This window comes from Tamandua tetradactyla, chromosome 4 (assembly GCF_023851605.1).
Source record: "Tamandua tetradactyla isolate mTamTet1 chromosome 4, mTamTet1.pri, whole genome shotgun sequence".
Taxonomy (NCBI): Eukaryota; Metazoa; Chordata; class Mammalia; order Pilosa; family Myrmecophagidae; genus Tamandua; species Tamandua tetradactyla.
The window spans coordinates 163881168-163899378 of record NC_135330.1 but is presented as its reverse complement, the minus strand read 5'-3'; the positions used below and the strand labels follow the sequence as shown (position 1 = coordinate 163899378).

Here is an 18211-nt window from a genome sequence, read left to right as displayed (position 1 = left end):
CTTCCTTCTTTCATCTCCCCTCCCCTCTCCTTCCCTCCCTCTTTCTCTCCCTCTCTCCCCTTCTCCCCCCTCTCCCCATTTTCTGAACACTTGAATGTAGGTTATGTATAGCGTGCTCCTTTAACACTTATTACTGTCATGAACATTTCCTAAAAACAAGGATGTTCACTTATGTAACCACCTTAAGTGCAGTTATCAAGTTCAAATGATTTAGTGTTGAGATGAAGCTTATAATCTGTATTCCAATTTTTTCATATGACCCGGTGTTTTAGTTTGCTAAAACTGTCAGAATGCAATATACCAAAAATGGAATGGCTTTTAAAAAGGAAGTTTATGAAGTTGCAAGCATATATTTCTGAGACCATAGAAATGCACAGAGTAGTGCAAGGCCATACTCAGAGAAAGATACCTTAACTCCAAAGAAAAGGCTGATGAAGTTTGAAGTTTCTCTGTTAGCTGGGAAGGCACATGGTACCCTCTACTAGCTTTCTCTACTGGCTTCTCTTTCAAAGGACTTCCCCGGGGCTTTTTCCTTCTCCAAAGATCTTTGGCTGTGTGGGCTCTGAAGGCACTTTCCAAAATGATTGCCTCTTGAAGGACTTCAGTAAGTAACCCTACCTGGAATGGGTGGAGACATGACTCCATGGAAACTACCTAGTCAGAAGGTACCACCCACAATTGGGTGGGTCACATCTCCATGGAAACAGTAAAAAAGATCCCACCTAGCAATATTGGATGAGGATTAAAGAACATTGCTTTTCTGGGATAAACAACAGTTTCAAACTGGCATACCCAGTAATGTCCCTTTCCTCTTCTTTTCTTGTTGCATGTACATTCAGGATCATGTACTGTATTTAATTGTCACTATCTCTTTAGTTGCGCTTTCTTTCTTTTTTTTTAATTATGAGAACATTTATACAACATAAAATTTCCCATCTCATTCACTCTCAAGTAAAATGGGATTAATGGGATTAACCATTAATATGGATTAATCAGGTTTATTATATTGTGGTATCCTCATCATTTTACATTACTAAAACTTTCCCATATCCCTAAACCGAAACACTACCCACCTTATGCACAATTCACCATTCCCTCTGGCCCCACCTCTAGCAACTTGTACTCTAATTTCAATTGCTATAAGCTTATGTATTCTCTGATATTTTCTTTGTAATTACTATGTTAAATCCATGTTTAGGAATTACCATCCTAAATCTATACCTATCTAGTTTGCTTAACTTCAATAGTAGGTGTAAACTATTTTATGAAGTTCTTGTCTCAGATTGTATGTTTATATGAGTCCCAAGCCATTGATTTATCATCACATTTTATGCATTTGCCTTTCAGATCCTATAGGAAGTAAAAAGTAGAGATACGAACCAAAATATAATACTGCTGATATTTGTATTTACCCATGTTATTGTCCTCATCAGAGATCTTTATTCATGTGGCTTTGATCTGTTGTTTGGTGTCCTTTCCTTTCAACCTTCAGAACTCTTTAGCATCTCCTGTAGAGCCAGATTAATAGTGATGAACTCTCTCAGCTTTTGTAGAGAATGGAAATACCTTAATCTCTCCCTCATTTTTCAGAGACAGTTTTGCTGAGTTTGTCTTGGTTGGCCATTTTTCGCTTTCAGTGTTTTAAACAGGTCTTCCCACTGCCTTCTTGCCTTCCAGTGAGAAATTGGCTCTTCATTTTATCGAGGCTCCTTTTCATGTGACATACTGCTTTTCTCTTATGGCTGTCAGAAGTATTCTGTCTTTGGCATTCAAAAAGCTTGATGATAGTGTACTGGGATGGGGGTCTATTGGGTTTATCCTGTTTGGAATTTTTGAGCATCTTGGATGTGCCTATTCCTGCCTTTTCTTAAATTTGGGACGTTTTCATCCATTATTTCTTTGAATATATTCTCTACCTCTTTTTCTCTTTCTTCTCCTGGTGGTCTCTTTACAGTGCTTATATTGGTATGCTTGATGGTATATTTAAGCTCTTATTTAATTTTCTTCATTGTTCTTCTTTCTGCTCCTCAAACTGAATGATTTCAGTTGTCTTATCTTAAATTTCACTGATTCTTTATTCTACCACTTTCAATCTGCTGCTGTAGTCCTCTAGGGAATTTTTTTTCATTTTAAAATATTTTTGTTGAGAAATAACCACACACCATATTAAACAATCAGTGGCTTACAGTATTCTTCACCAAGATCATTTTTAGAACATTTGCCTCACTCCAGAAGAAGAAATTAAAAAAAAAAATCATATATCCCAAACCCCTTTATCCTTCCCTCTCATTGACCACTAGTATTTCAGTCTACCCATTTTTTACCCTTTATTTCCCCCTATTATTTATTTGTTTTTTTATCCTTATTTTTTTTCTCATCTGTCCGTACCTGGAATATAAGGAGCATCAGACATAAGATTTTCAGTCACTCAGTCACATTGTAAAAGCTATACAGTTATACAGTCTTCTTCAAGAATCAAAGCTGTTGGAACACAGTTCCACAGCTGAGGTACTTCCTTCTAGCCACTCCAGTGTACCATAAACCAAAAAGGGATATCTATATAATGCATAAGAATAACCTCCCAGATATCCTCTCAACTTTGAAGTCTCTCAGTCACTGAGGCTTTATTTTGTCTCATTTCTCTCTCCCCCCCCCCCCCTTTAGACAAGAAGGCTTTCTCAATCCTATGATGCTTGGGCCTGGCTCATTCCCAGGTATAAGGTTCCCAGGTATCAGGTTCCCACATTGCCAGGGAGTTACACCCCTGTAAGTCATGTCCCGTGTAGGGGAGAGGGCAGTGAGTTCACCTGCTGAGTTGGCTTAGAGAGAGAGGCCACATCTGAGCAACAAAAGAGGTTCTCTGGGGGTACCTCTTAGACATAATTATCAGTAAGATTAACTTCTCTTTTGTAGGAATAAGCTTCATAGGGGTGAGCCCCAAGATTAAGGGCTCAGCCTATTGATTTGGTTGTCCCCACTGCTTGTGAGCATATCAGGAATTCCCCAGATGGGGAAGCTGAATATTTCCTCCTTTATTCCCAGTCCTTCAAGGGGACTTTGCAAATATTTTTTATTCTCTTCCCAAATTACTCTGGGATATATCGGGGCATCACACTAGCCTGTACAAACCAACAAGATCTCATGCCATGTTCAAGATTCCATGTAATTACGGTGTTTCAGTAGACTGACTCTAGGGAATTTTTAATTTTTCTTATTCTAGTCGTCAGCTCTGTTTTGTTCCATTTCATAATTTCCATCTCTCTATTGATACTCTGTTCTCATCTGTTACCTTCCTGATATCCTTTAGTTTGTTGTCTTTATTTTCTGTTAGCTCTTTGAGCATGTTTAGAACCATTTTCTAAAAGTCTTTGTCTGGACCATCCTGTCCTAAGGTCTGGTTCTCTTCATTTATGCTTTCTAGTGTTTTAGTCTTCTCCTTTGCTTGGGCCATAGTTTCCTGTTTCTTTGTTTTTGAAACTTTTGTTGAAGCCTGGACCTTTTGATATTTTAACAATGTCAATATATCATTTAAAAATCCTAGTTGGAATTTAGACCCTGAGCTGTTTATTCCTGAAACTTGTATCCAGCTAGTGTAATGAGAAAGCTTTCTTTGAATGCTAGGAGCTAACAACAACAACAACTAAAAGAGATGAAGGAAAAAACAAAACAGAACACCTGACCCAGTCTTTGCAGATGATCCTGTGCAAGGGCTGTCACAATGGATTGTGCAGTAGTGCCAGGCCAGTGTGTAGGGGACTCCCTGGTTCTTTATGCACATTCATCTTGTCTTGGGTATGCATGTGTGACTGTGGTAGTTAGATTCAGTTGTCAACTTGGCCAGATGAACGTACCTAGTTTTGTTGCTGCGGACATGAGCCAACCTCGTCTGTTGCTAATTACATCTGCAGTCTGTTAGGAGGTGTGCCTGCTGCAACGAATGACGTTTCACTTAATTGACTGGTGCTTAAATGAGAGAGCACGATGTAGCACTGCCTAAGCAGCTCGGCATTCCTCATCTCAGCACTTGCAGGTCAGCCCAGGCCTTTGGAAATGCAGAAAGAAGTCACCCCGGGGAAAGTTGTTGGAACCCAGGGACCTGAAGAGAAGACCAGCAGAGACCATCCTGTGCCTTCCCACGTAAGAAAGAACCTCAGTGGAAAGTTAGCTGCCTTTCCTCTGAAGAACTAACAAAATAAATCCTCTTTTATTAAAAGCCAGTCCGTCCCTGGTGTGTTGCATTCTGGCAGCTAGCAAACTAGAACAGTGACCCTTGGAATTTCTCAGTTTACCTGGCTCCAAATGTGTTCTCTCTAGGAACAATTTTCTCAGATCCTGAGCATTGTTACTCTATGTCCTGTAGTCAACAATCTTTTGCCTTAAGTAGTGTTACTTGACTGTTGTCCCACAGTATTCTGTCTGAGAGCTTTGTGAGTGCCTTCTACACAGAGGGCAATTTCTGGAGCATGGAGTCCCTCAGCCACCATCAGACAGGCTGGGCCAAACGTTCACTGCCCCTAGTAAATGCACGAGGCAGGACCAGAGACCAGCACTGAGCGTGAGCTGGTTCTGTGCTGAGCCAGTGAGCGGTCAGGAAAGGGCCAGCCAGGGCACCACACAGTCCTGGGGGGCTTTTAAGTGCCTTTTTCTTGATTTGGTGCTGGCCTTGTTACAGTTTTCTGAAATGTTGAGAAAGGTATTGCTGCCAGTTCTTGCTGGTTGTTCAAAGCTTCTTTGGGAAGATGGAGCCTTGAAGTCTCTCAACTCTACCCTCTTCCTTGGGGCTTCTCTTTATTATCTTCTAATCTCTGTTAGATTTTTAGTAACAACGCTTTCCTCACTCCTGATCTTGATAGTTTGTGGGTTTTTTTTCTTATTTAATCTTTTTAGTCATTTTTACATTCTATTAATCTTTTCAAAGTCCAGATATTAGCTTTAAATTTTTAAACGTTCATTTTCAATTTTGTGACTTTTTTCTTTGATCTTTATTAGTTCTTTCTATTTATTTTGGATTTAATTGGCTCTTTTTATAAGCATCCTAAAAGCAACACTTAGTTGAATCTTTTGTCTCTTAATTTTTTTAATGTATTTTCCTTCACTCTTAGAACATACGATAGGTTCTTTAAATATTTGAGTAATCCAAATCTGGGCAAATTTGTATTTGCGTTTATTTTTATTAAACATATTTGGAGGAGTTTTTATTAACATATTTTGAGGAGTTTACTTTTTATTAACTGCTCTTGTTATAGGTCACATTTTTTCTGTTTTTTTGTTTGTTTGTTTGTTTGTTTTTTGCACAGCTAGGGTTTTTAATTCACAGACATTATGAACACTTCATTTTTATTAACTTTTTATTAACTGCTCTTGTTATAGGTCACATTTTTTCTGTTTTTTTGTTTGTTTGTTTGTTTGTTTTTTGCACAGCTAGGGTTTTTAATTCACAGACATTATGAACGCTTCATTGTAGATCTGGATTTTGATAATCTGTTGATGAGTGTTTGAGTTTTTGATAGGCTTGGTTTTATTGCTTATAGTGTAGATCTTTGGAAATCCCAAAGGGTTTCCTAAGCTTCTGTAACTTGATGAGGTTCAACTTCAAGCTCTGTATCCTTTGTGGGTCTTGTTAGATATGGCGTCGTTCTAATCTTCTTAGGGCAGGTCTAGAGTAATCCTTCTTTAGGGCCCTGTTTCTCAGCATTCATGCTACCGACATTTGGGGCTTGATAATTCCTTGTTGTGGTTAACTCCTTGTTGTGTTTTGTAGGATACTGAACGATATCCCTCTCCTCTATCTGCTAGATGTCAGTAGTACCCAGAACTATCTCCAGTCATTGCCAAATGTACCATGAGGGCCAAACTCTCCCTGTTAGAGAATCACTGCTCTAAGGAATGGACTTTAATCATAAAGCATGACCTTCCTAGTGTCTCAGCTCTATGTCACACTTGTTCATGGTATATTATTTAGGTTTCTCCACTCTGGTTGGGTGAGAACTCTAAGGCCATCAGCTCTGCTTGTCCTCTAGTATCTATCTCAGTCCCCATAGCACCACCTCTCTGTTGAGCCTCAGGTAGCCTTGTCCTGTGCATGTGAAACCATGTCCTCAGCCAAAGAATTGCAGCTCCCTCTCCTCCCTGCTGAGACTTCTGGGACCCTTCCTCTGTTCATACCTTATTACTTCTGGTGCCTTGCCTTGCACATGCCAGCTGCTTCAGGTGACCCAGACTTTAACTTCTGCATCCACAGCTCAGCGAGACTCTTGTGCCCAGTTTGGGCTTTAGCTCACTGCCACGATCAGAAAATTGTCTTCAGGCTGACCGGTGCCTGAACATTTGTGTCACAATTTTGCCCAGTTTTATAGTTGTTTATGGCAGAGATGAGGTAGGTGCTATAGTTCAGTATCACTTAGTCAGTCATGGCCAGAAGCAGCAGTCCCTACAGTAGTTTTAATGTCCTGAATATTTATGATCCTGGAAGCTGGGAGCTCTGTGTATCCAGTAAGGGTGTAGTGGTTTGAGCAGATAAAAGATGAAGCCCTATGCTAAACTAAGGCCCACCAAATTCTGTGATGATTCACCTGGGTACTTAATAAAAACCAGAATCTGGAACCCCATGAGGCCTACTCAATCAGAAACTGCATTTCGCTTGCCACCTGAGGATTCTCATCAAAAAATTTGGGAAACATCAAACTTTACAAAAGGTGTTTTGGTTTGCAAAGGCTGCTGTAAATGCAATATATCAGAAATGGAACGACTTTATTAAGTCAGAATTTTATGGTTCTAAGACCATAAAAGAATGTCCAAACTAAGACACCCAGAGAAAGATACCTTGACTCCAGAAAGGGCCAATGACATTCGGGGGTTTCTCTGTCAGCTGGGAAGGCAGATGGAGATGTCTGCTAGCTTTCTCTCCCTGCTTCTCATTTCAAAAGGCTCCCCTAAGGGCGTTTTCCTTTTTGCATCTCCAAAGGTCTCTTGTCTGCGGCAGCTCTGAAGCTTTTTCCAAAATGGTTCCCTCATAAAGACCCTACCTTGAATGGGTGGGTCCCCTCTCCATGGAAACAACTTAATCAAAAGTATTCCATTCAACTATATTGAATCAGAATTAAAGAACATGACTTTTATGGATGTACAGCAGCTTCAAACTGGCACAGTGGGATTGGGGGAGGGGCAGAGATGGACGTGGGGCCTGTTTGAAAAGTGAAAGGGCAGTATTAAGACCTACATTTCTTTTCTTGAATTTATGTGAAACTTAAAGCTGGAGATTTATTGTAAAATTGTAGCTTGTTTAATTTTCTGAGCAGATACAGGTAATTCATTTACTCAGCATGCAGTGACAAAAATGACTGTTGGCTGTGTTGATTAACTTTCAGTTAGTATTAGAGTAACCGAGGGAATATTAAAGTGGATTCTCTCCGTCTGTCTGCTCTGAGCAAGAAACCTTGCCTCGGTTGTGTTTTGAAGCTCTCATCTTCTTTACTCCCTTAGGGACCCATTATCAGGAGTAACCCGGTCATTTTCTTTGTTCAGTGTCTCTGCAAGTTAACAGCTGTTAGTACACAGCTGCTACTTGGCTCACTTAACCCTCCCCTCAAATGAATAAGCATGTGGGCTTTAGAAAACTGATTTGGTAAAGAGTATCATGGATGACTGTCTGGGAGGTAGCTTCTTCTCCTTGCTGTGTATGCTTTTCTCCTAATCCCTCTATATAAATATTGCTGAAAGAAATTACAGCATTGCTGCTTTTGAGACTTTTAGATCTAAAAACGTACATGAGAATAAGTCATTATTTAGACAGTATTCCTTTTGTTATTTTTCCCTTTTTCCTGTGCACATTCCATTTCTTAAAGCTTTCAAAAATGATGTTTAAAATGGAAAGAGTAACAAAACCAGTTTTTCAGTATTACAGACGTATGCCCTGTTACTTTAGGTTTGCTGAATGCCCAGTCTTTTCTAGTTCAGTGTGTTGTTATACGTAAAAATATCAGGAAAAAGGAATATCACATGTGTAAAATATTCTAATTTTGACTAATTCTCAGTAAAATTATGTTCAAAAGCTGAATCTATAGCAGGCATGGTTTCTCCCATGTACTTTTTTGTTTGCAAGAAGGCACATGATAAGCATAATAATTTCCTTCATAGAGCAAACGTTTTTTAAATGTAATTGCAATGAGACGTAACATAAATGTTTGAGTAATCATGCCATTTATGAGAAGATTAGATTGTATGAATATATTTTGTTTTTTTAATAATTTGTTACAAATTTTCTAAATGATAGAAATTTGTTTTTTTTTCCCTTGCTATGTGTTGCATACATCGTTTTTATTCTTACTAACATTATTTTTTCTCTTCTAACCCCTGTTTTCATTTCCTTCCTGCTAAAGCAAATATCATACAATGGGTTGGATTAAATAACAGGAATTTATTGGCTCACAGTTTTGAGGCCAGGAACGGTCTGAAATCAAGGTGTCATCAGGTGATGCTTCGTCCCAGAAGACTGTGGCATTCTGGTCTGGTGATCCTTGGTTCTTGGCTTTTCGGTCACATACAAGGCACATAGTGGCCTCTCCTTGCCATTCCACGTTCTGCTGACTTCTTGTTTCTTTTTGTCTCTGTGGCCCTCCCTATATGGCCCTCAGTAAAGGATTCAGACCCATCCTCATTCAGTTGGGGCACATCTTAACTGATGAAACCTCATCAGAAGGTCCTGTTTACATTGGGTTCGCACCCACAGAAATGGATTAAAATTAAGGACAGATTTTCTGGGTTCATAGCCCCGACCATCACAATCCCCAAATATATATCCATTGTACCTTGTTTTCCCTGGCAGTAACCTGTGTGTTCTTGCTTGCCTTTCTAATCCAGTCATGGCACTTTTCACTCTCTTCCTATTTTTCTTTCTTCCTCTTGCCCTACCAAGTTCATCTATGCCACAACTGTTGCATATTGTTTATTTCTCTGTTCCCCTGTCTTGCTTGATCCAACCAGTCAGGAGAAGCTTTTCTTTTGGGCAAAAATTGGTAATGGAAAGTCTGGGTGGGCAGGAGGGAGGTTCTTTCAGTCATCGGGTGGAGATGACTTTGAACATATTACCATGAAATCACATCATAGAACATATACTCTTAAATCACAGTGTTGATTATTTTCATAGGCATTAGTAAACTTTATTAAATATGTTTTAGTAATTTTTCTAAAACAATGCATATCTACCTCCCCTTGCTTGTCAAAGTGCCTAGATTTAGGCCTATGATTAGATTTTCTAAAGTATTCCCAGGACTCTGGGGATATTTCAGACCTACATGGTGGGGAGTCATGTTTGTCACACAGTATCATCACCACCAAGCACCTGCCAGTTGACTTTTGGGACACTCCTTGTAGCAGTCACCAGAATAATCGAGTTGATGGGGGCCAGGCCATGTCCTGCTTTGTTCCACATCCATCCTGTGTGATGAGTCACGGGATTCCTGAGAAGTCAGCCCTGGGGACTCATGGCTGCCCTCGAGTGAGTCCTTCCTCTAGCCCTCGGCCGCTTGGTGAGGGGGATGTGGCCGAACTCCCCAGTTCTCAGGACCAGCCCATGCCCAGTTCTCCACCTGATATCAGAGCACATGTCACAGGGTCCTGCCTAGAGTTCTCAGGGTCTGCACTGTGGCCCTCATGCTTAGAGGGCTCCCTCATCCATGGGGGGCGGGAGGCTCTCAGCTCATTGACTCTGTACATGTTTTTCTGAACTCCAACTAGGCCTTAGTGGAATGATGGTAGAAGGTGGCCACAGGGTTAAAAGAAAGCAGAGGGTACTTCCAGGAGGGAAATGTCAAATCTTTCCAAACATACCGAGTGCTTCTGTATAGGTTATCGCCTTCCACGCCAATCGAGGATAGTCAGGCCAATAAAAGGCTTAGAACTGTCAGATGATAGAGAGTGACAGAGTTGTTGATTTTATATGGACTTTGTTTTTTGTTTCCTTGAATCTCACTTCTTCAGGACCATGGAAGGGAGACTGATGAGTTTTGTGAAGTAGTTACCCATCGTGTTCACTGAATAGAGAAGGAGGATGTTAGGCAGACTCTAAATCCTGTCCCAGTGATTAATGGCTTTAGATTATGCAGTCAGTGGCTTATTAGGTAATACATTACTAGCTACTCTGGCCAGCAGTATTGGAAAAATACAGGCAATTTTTTTACTTCAAATGAGCTAAACATACTCATCACAGTTGCTTGTTGCAGTAATATCCATTTTTCCTGGAAGCCACAGTATCTGAAAAACTCAATGCCCAGGCCTTGAACTAGGACGTAAGCCTAAAACACAGAACAGGTGACAAGAAGTATTTGATTTCTGTTCTTTTATGCTCTTATGCAGAGCCCACTTTGACTTGACTTACAATATTAATAAGCCATATCTTAGTTTAAAAACAGTAGGAAATGATGTTAGTTTGATGAAGATGTTGAAAGGACAGCTGATAGCTTGACAGAATGGAATTATAGAGTCCTCGAGGTCTGAAAAACATATCTATTCAGGCAGTCTGTCAGGGACCCACTGAGGGTCGTTGGCAGTGGGAAAGCCCTGTTGGTGATGCTGCATCTGCATAGTGAAGATTAGTTATAGTTTTCATCCTTTTTTTAGAAGAGACTGTTAGAGTCTCTTCTAAAAAGAAGAAACCTTTCTTAGAGAAAGGTTTGGGGAGATTTTCTCTTAAAATGAAGGTTAGCTTCTTAAAGGGACAGTGTGGAAAATACAGTCGAAAGATCATTCTTGCCTCCCCTCCCAGTTCCTTTCATGATGATATTTATGCATCCACATGAGAGTTTCGTGTTGAAACAACTACTGATAGAAATATTTGAGAAAGGAAAAATAGTTTATTTTTCAAATGAAAGGTAGTTATTAATTGATTTAATTTATATATATATATATATATAAGTTATATAACAAAATATTACTTTTGTTCTAGATTCTTTCTTTATACCAGGTATATTTCTATGGCTACCCACAGTGGCACCTGACCATGAAATGATGCTGCTCTGATGGAATTTGTATTCCGTCATTTTACAAAATTATTTTTACTAGGTACATGCAATCTAGTGTTTCCAGTAATGACCTAGATTTTTTTCATTTTTTGCATGTTAGAATTAGCAGTGTGATGGGCATGATTAAACCTAAACTTTGGTACACATCCTTAATTTCTTGGGATATACACATTTAAAGCCTTTTGATATGCCATGTTTCCTCCAAAATAGTTTAACTATGTACGTGCTCCTCAGTGAAATGAGATGGCCCTACACCCTTGCCAAAACTGGATATTTCTTTAGTCGTTGCCAGTTTTACAAATTTCATAGGTGAAAAATAGTACTGCTTTGTTATTTTAATTTATCTGACTTTGAGTATTAATAAATTTGATGTTGTATATTTTCACTAGCCATTTGATTTTTTTCTGAATTTCTTGCCTTTTAAAAAATTTTTGGGATTTTACAAATTTGGGGGATAATTCACTGCTCTTGATTTATTAAAGATGTTAATTCTGGCATATATGTTGCAAATACTATTTCCCATTTGTGTTGCTTGCCTTTTTTTGTCCTTGTGGCGGAACTGTTTTACAAGGGAAATAAATAAAACCAAATAGTGTCTTTTTATAATATGTCAGCTTTTATAATATGTAGGTTCAAAATATTAGCAGAATGATGATCCATTAATTTTCAGATTTTTTTCTTTACACTGAACATGATATGTTATAAACTGTAGCATATATACTTTATGAGAACCAAACTTAAATGTTCTACATTAATGAGAGCAATGGTAACTTTCTATTATTATAATAAAAAATAATACTGCGTACCTGCTCTTTGACAGGTTTAGGTATTTTCAACCTGTTTTCTCATTTGCAAAATAGAAGCCATTCTTACTTTTCAGGGCTGTTTTCTGTTTAGTCGTCTGGCTTGTTGTAGGTGCTCAATCAGCGTTAGCTATTTTTATGATTATGATGAGATTAAGTGACTAGGACATGGTCCGTCATTCACAAAGCTGGTGAATACTGAGGGCAGCAGGTACACAGACACATTGTCCTAGTTGATTACGCTAAGTGAGCTCTGGAGGTGGGAATAGAACAGTTTTTTGTTATTTTTATTGTCTTATGTAGAATTTTAGGTAGTGTTTTTTTTTTTAACCACTCAATACTATGCATTTCCTCTAAAACTTGCTTCAACTGTATCCCACAAACATTGATATGGTATATTTTCATTTAAAAATATTACTGATTTCCCCTGTGCTGTTTTCATTGATAGATGGATTATTTAGAAGTATGTTGCTTAATTTCCACAATTTGGGTTTTTTTTAAGCAATCTTACTGATTTTTGATATGTCATTATTAGAGAACATTTTCTGTTATATTTCCATCTTTAGAAATTTACTGGGATTTATTTTATGACCCAGCATAAAGTCTGTCTTGGTGATCAAGCAATATGACTTGCAAAACCTCTTCTGTGTTTGTTGGGTGTGGCGTTTGTAACTATTAAATTACACTGGTTAATAGTGTTGTTTAACTTTGTATGCATACTGGCTTTTTTTTGGTTGTATTAATCACTGAGGATGTTGAAATCTCCAACTGTGATTGTGGAATTTTCCGTTTCCGTTTTAATTCCGTTTTTGTTTCATAAATGTTGAAGCCCTGTCAGGAGGTCATACACATTTAGGAGTGATGAATTAACCATTTTATCATTGTGAAAAATCCCTCTGAAACCTCTGGTAATAGTCCTTGTCTTGAGGTCTCCATTTTCTGATGTTAATATAGTGATACCAGTTTTCTTGTGTTACTGCTTTCATGGCATATCTTCTTCCATCCTTTTACTTCACTCTATCAGCGTAAAGTGCATCTCCCATGTTCAGCATATGGTTGGATCTTGCCTTTTGTTAATTCAGTCCTACAGTCTCTGGCTTCTAATAGCAATGATTAGATTATTTACATTTAATGTAAATTTCTACGTGGTTGGGTGTAGGCCTTTCACTTTTGCTATTTCTTTCATTTGTTTTTTGTTCTTTCTCCATTCCCATCTTCTTTTTGCTTAATCAAATATATTTTAGTATTCCATTTTTGTTCCTCCGTTGGTTTTTTTGCAGTTTCTCTATTTTTAGTGTTGCTTTAGTGATTAAAAGAGGCATCCATAACTTAAACAGTCGTCTTCTTAGTATTAATATTGGGCTAATTCACATAAAATACAAGAAGCATGCAATAGTAAAATTGCATTAGCCTTCCCCATCCTTTGTGCTACTGTTGTGATTATCATTCATTATTCATCTATATGTACCATACAGTGTTCCCATTTTTGGGAGCAGCCATATGACTGTAATCATTTACATTGTTTGTTAATGCTTCTATAAGTCAGCCATCAGTTGTGCTATTATTCCTCTGTATGTAATGTGATATTTTTCTCAGGCTGCTTTTAAGACTTGTTCTTAGTTTTTAGTTTTCAGTAATTTGACTCTCATGTGCCTAGGCCCAAGTCTCTTTATTTTATTCTTCTTGGGGTTCACTGAGATTCTTTGGGATGTAAATGAATTTTTTTTTTTTTAATATTTTGGAAAATTTGAACCACATATTTTTCTGACCTAGTCTCTCTTCTTCTTCCAAGACTCCAGTTATATGTCTATTTCTTTGCTTGATATTGTCTCATAATACCCTTAGGCTTTGTTCTTCTTTTCCAGTTTTTGTTAGTTCTTCAGATTGGAAACTACAGAAGAAAGGGTTAATGATCTTGGGGACAGATCAGTAGAAATTATCCATTGTTGTTAAAACTATCTAGTGAACTTTTCATTTCAGATATTTAATTTTCAGTCCTGGAATTTCCATTTTGTTCCTACTGATATTGTCTATTTCTTTCCTGAACTTTCTCATTGATTCACTCATTATAGTCATATTTTCTTTACATTTGTGAAGTAATAATAGTTGCTTTATAGACCTCATCTACTAATTCCAAAATCTGGGTCATCTCATGGTGTATTGTTGTTGACTGTTTTTTCCCTTAATCATGGGTCATATTTTCCTGTTTCTTTGCATGTTTAATAATTTTTTTTTTTTTTTTTTTTTTTTTAAAGGAAAGACAGAGAGAAGGAAGGAAGGATAGAAGGAAGGAAGGAAGGAAGAAAGGGAAACATCTTTAAACATTTCTTGTTTTATTGTATTCTGTTTCTCCGTTTTTGTTACATGGGCTGGGGCCGGGAATCGAACCGAGGTCCTCTGGCATAGCAGGCAAGCACTTTGCCCGCTGAGCCACCGCGGCCCGCCCATCTTTGCATGTTTAATAATTTTTTGCTGGGCCAGAATATTGAATTTTGTTCTGACAGGGAGTTAAATTCCTAACAGATTAGTCCTGTCAGGATCGGTTTTACTTTTTTTTTTTTTTTTTTTTTTTTTAAACTGGAGCAGGTATTTATGTTTTGAACTTAGGCCTAGCACATAGCTCCTATACTAGAGTGTGGTCTCTGTTACTAAGGCTTTTTTCTGGCTTCTCGCTTGAATGCTTGAGGTGCCTATGGAGAGCTCTTTACCGTAGCTAGGCAGGGACCATAGTGTCTCTTAATACTGTGTGACTTCTGCAGTTCCCTTAGTCTCAGCCACACACATTTATAGGGCCAGCCCTCTGCTACTCTGGCCTGGAAGTTCCAGATATTTCCAATCCTTGGAGCAATGATCTCTTCACTTTTTTGTATTTGTCCAGTACGGAATATGACTTTGATTTTCTTTTGTTAGGTCCTTTATGTCAATTTTGACTTCAGAGCTATCCCTAACTCTTGTTATAGAAACCTCTCAGTGTCTGAGCTTCCAAGTCCCACCTTTTGGGCCGTCATTATTTCCAGTAACAGGCCTACTTGAATTACTAACCCTGAGGGTGTACCCAGAGAAACTTTGTCTTTTACACAAAGTATCTTCTGCATCATATTACCCTTTGGTGGCCCATGTTGACAGGAGTGATAGCCTGTAAATGATATTCAAATTGGATGTAGCTGCCATGAGTTTTTAAAAATGGTTAGTTTAGGATCAGAGTTTGCTATTACATTTTGTCTTATTTTAACGGTTGAAATTAGATACTAAATAGCCACTCCTTTTAAATAAGTAATGTATTTTCTGTATGATGGATTAACATTTTATATGTAAAATCGTTTTAAAATATTTAAAAAATACACATAAAACATTTTCAAGATAGCTTTCTGTAAATAAGTTATATTTCTTTCCTAGAAGGATGTTTTTTCTTTTTTTGTTGTGTATACTTCGAAATTAATATTTGCATAGCACCTATTCTTATTCAAAGTGTTTTTACTTTTATCTGGCCCTTCCTTCCTGTCTACACAACCCTACTTTACAGTGTTGATGCCTCTTGCCTGGAATATCATAGTGATGCTTAGTTTTCCCTTCTTCTAAGAATCTTTCAGGTGATCACTTATGTAGTTTAACTTCCTAAAGTCAAGATTCCCAGTCTAACTTCAGAAACATTTGCTGTTCCATGTTGTCTTCCAGACTCTTTAGCTACTTCCAGTTCAACTTTTGGGGCATATTTTGGGTATTATTTACTCAACCTTATCCGTGTTTTCCCTTCTCTACTTATATATAGTCTGTTCTTTTCCTTGTAGTGCCTTTCCCCTATCTCCATATAATTCTTCCTGTTTATCTTCCGAGATCCAGCCCTCCTACTTTGCCATCTAGTTGAAACTTTCCCCTATCCCCAAGCTTCGGTACTGTCCAGTTCACACTTGGATATACACCTGTGTGTATACATACCTTCTCCGTGCCTCTTGAGATGGGAAAGCACAGCTAATTGACCAGACATCATATCTCCTAGAGTACCCAGTGTCCTCCACATCACAGATGCTCGATGCATATTTGTTGTTTGAATCTCACAATAATCTTCTGCATTAGATAGGGTGGGATTTTATTTCCATTCACAGAATGAAGAAACCAAGACTTGAAGGATTTAAATTACATGGACATAGACAGGTCACAGACAGCTCATGACTGAGTCCTGATTCACAGACCAAGTCTCAGGCAACCTCTCCACTCTCATCTGATTTGACTCAAAATGACTTTTGTTGGCTCTTACATATAACCTTCGGTCCTTTGTATTCTGGACATGTCTAGATTCAGCACAACTGAGGTATGGGGTTTTATTCTTACCTCCTTTCCTCCCTTTGCTGCCTGGGGACACTGAGGCTGCTGCAGTGTTTGGAAGTTGAAGGTGGAATGACCCTCCTCGGCACTCTGCTGTCATGAGTCATCCAGGACATCACTCATCACACCAGAACCCAGGACAATATCCTCCATCTTGTTGTTTTTTGAATATTGCCTTAGTGTCATTGCAGGAATAGAATTCTCCATTTCCCTCTCCTTTCAGGCCCTTCGTATCAGTAACATGGCCATGGGGAAGACCACCACGGGCCAGATAGTCAACCTGCTATCCAATGACGTCAACAAGTTTGACCAGGTAAGCTGAGGGTTCCTTTTCATCTTATGCCCTTTATTATTTTAACTTACCAGAATGTTAGGTGCCAGTTTTTGTCATAGGCCCTGGAAACATGAGGATATAGGGTGAGGGTTATTCTATCCAAACCTCACTTCTTCTGTGTATGACTTAGAAGTAATAATAGGGCGGGCCGCGGTGGCTCAGCGGGCAAGAGTGCTTGCCTGCCATGCCGGAGGACCCCGGTTCGATTCCCGGCCCCAGCCCATGTAACAAAAAACGGACAAACAAACAAAATATAATAAAAAAATAAGAAAATGTTTCCCTTTCTTCCTCCCTTCCTTCCTTCCATCCTTCCTTCCTTCTCTGTCTTTAAAAAAAAAAAAAAAAGAAGTAATAATATATGATGTCTTGTGGGCTAGAATTTTATTGTTCTAATATTTCCAACTGTAGATTTCAATAATCAGTTAATAAATAGTAGATAGCTATGTCCTTGCTCAACTTGGTTAGGTACTCCTTGAAGTCCCTTTTTAACACTTAGAATGTTGCATTGGTATTGCCTGTTGAATTGTCTTTGCCTCCTCTAGATTGTGAACTCCTGCTGGGTAGGAATTATTACCCGTGTGCCCAATACACTGGTACATAGGAAGCTCATGATATAAAATACTGAGTGAGGGGATTCCTAGCCAGAAATAACCTCCATCTCCTCTTTCCCACAGTGCCCTTTTTTCATGCTTACCTTATGGCTGTATGATGTTATCCAGGGCATTCCATCTGCTGTTCATCTCTCCTGTATTGTGCTAGGGCCACTTCTCTTTCATTTATTCATTCATCAAACTCAATATCAGAAATGAGTAACACTGGATTTCTGACTTGGAGAAGCTCATAGCCTGTCAGGGAGATATATATACATAAATAATTACTGGAAAAGGTGATAGGCACAATAATGCAGATTTTAGGAGACATGAAGGTGGGAGCTGAGTTTTGCGAAAGATGCCTCAGTGCATCTGTGGAATGCACAAAATCAAGATCATCTTTCCAGTGCTTCTAGTCGAGTTTTTCTCTCTGTTAAGTACCCAGAGTCTACCCTTTGGAGCTCATGAGTGGCTTTACCTGTGGTGGATCTTGCAGGCTTAACACCCACTGCAGTACTTGCTGTCTAGGTTCTTGTTTGTTCTCTTAGAGCAGGTTATTTCTATAGTGCGTTCGTCTAGGTTTTGTTTTTATATAGTCCTAAAAGCGCTTTGTCTTTTTCCTTTAAGGTAACAATATTTTTACACTTTCTGTGGGCAGGACCACTGCAAGCTATAGCGGTGACTGCCCTTCTCTGGATGGAAATAGGAATATCATGTCTTGCTGGAATGGCAGTTCTCATTATTCTTCTGCCTTTACAAAGCTGCATTGGGAAGTTGTTTTCGTCACTGCGGTAAGAAAGATACTGATTTAAAAGAATATGTACTGTGGGTTGGAAACATCACTGTCTGCCTGATGCTTTTGTTCAAAATAAAATAAATGTTTTAATATCTCTTCTTTGCATATGTTGCAATCTCTTCAGTCTTAGCCAGTGGGGGCTCCAAGTCTTAAGGCAAAGGCTAATCTTTAAGCAGGAAAGGTGAAAGTGTTCACTGCCTTTTCCTGACCAGCTTTTCAGGCCCCATAGCCTCCCTAGGTAGATTGTCCTTCAGCAGAATTTACACAGGTAGAAATTATTTAAACATTACCTGCTAAACAATAAATTTAATTTTTTTCTATACCGTACTTGAGCTGTGTACCTCAAG

General features: G+C 38.6%; 1 protein-coding gene across 1 annotated transcript in view; it reads left to right on the top strand.

The window, feature by feature from the left end:
- The window catches only part of ABCC4 (ATP binding cassette subfamily C member 4 (PEL blood group)), a 315245-nt gene that overhangs the window by 84039 nt on the left and 212995 nt on the right, over window positions 1–18211 (top strand). The window contains exons 5-6 of the mRNA XM_077158537.1: window positions 16368–16457; window positions 17696–17859. Coding sequence (XP_077014652.1) covers window positions 16368–16457; window positions 17696–17859 — 254 coding nt within the window. The remainder of the gene's footprint in view (window positions 1–16367; window positions 16458–17695; window positions 17860–18211) is intronic.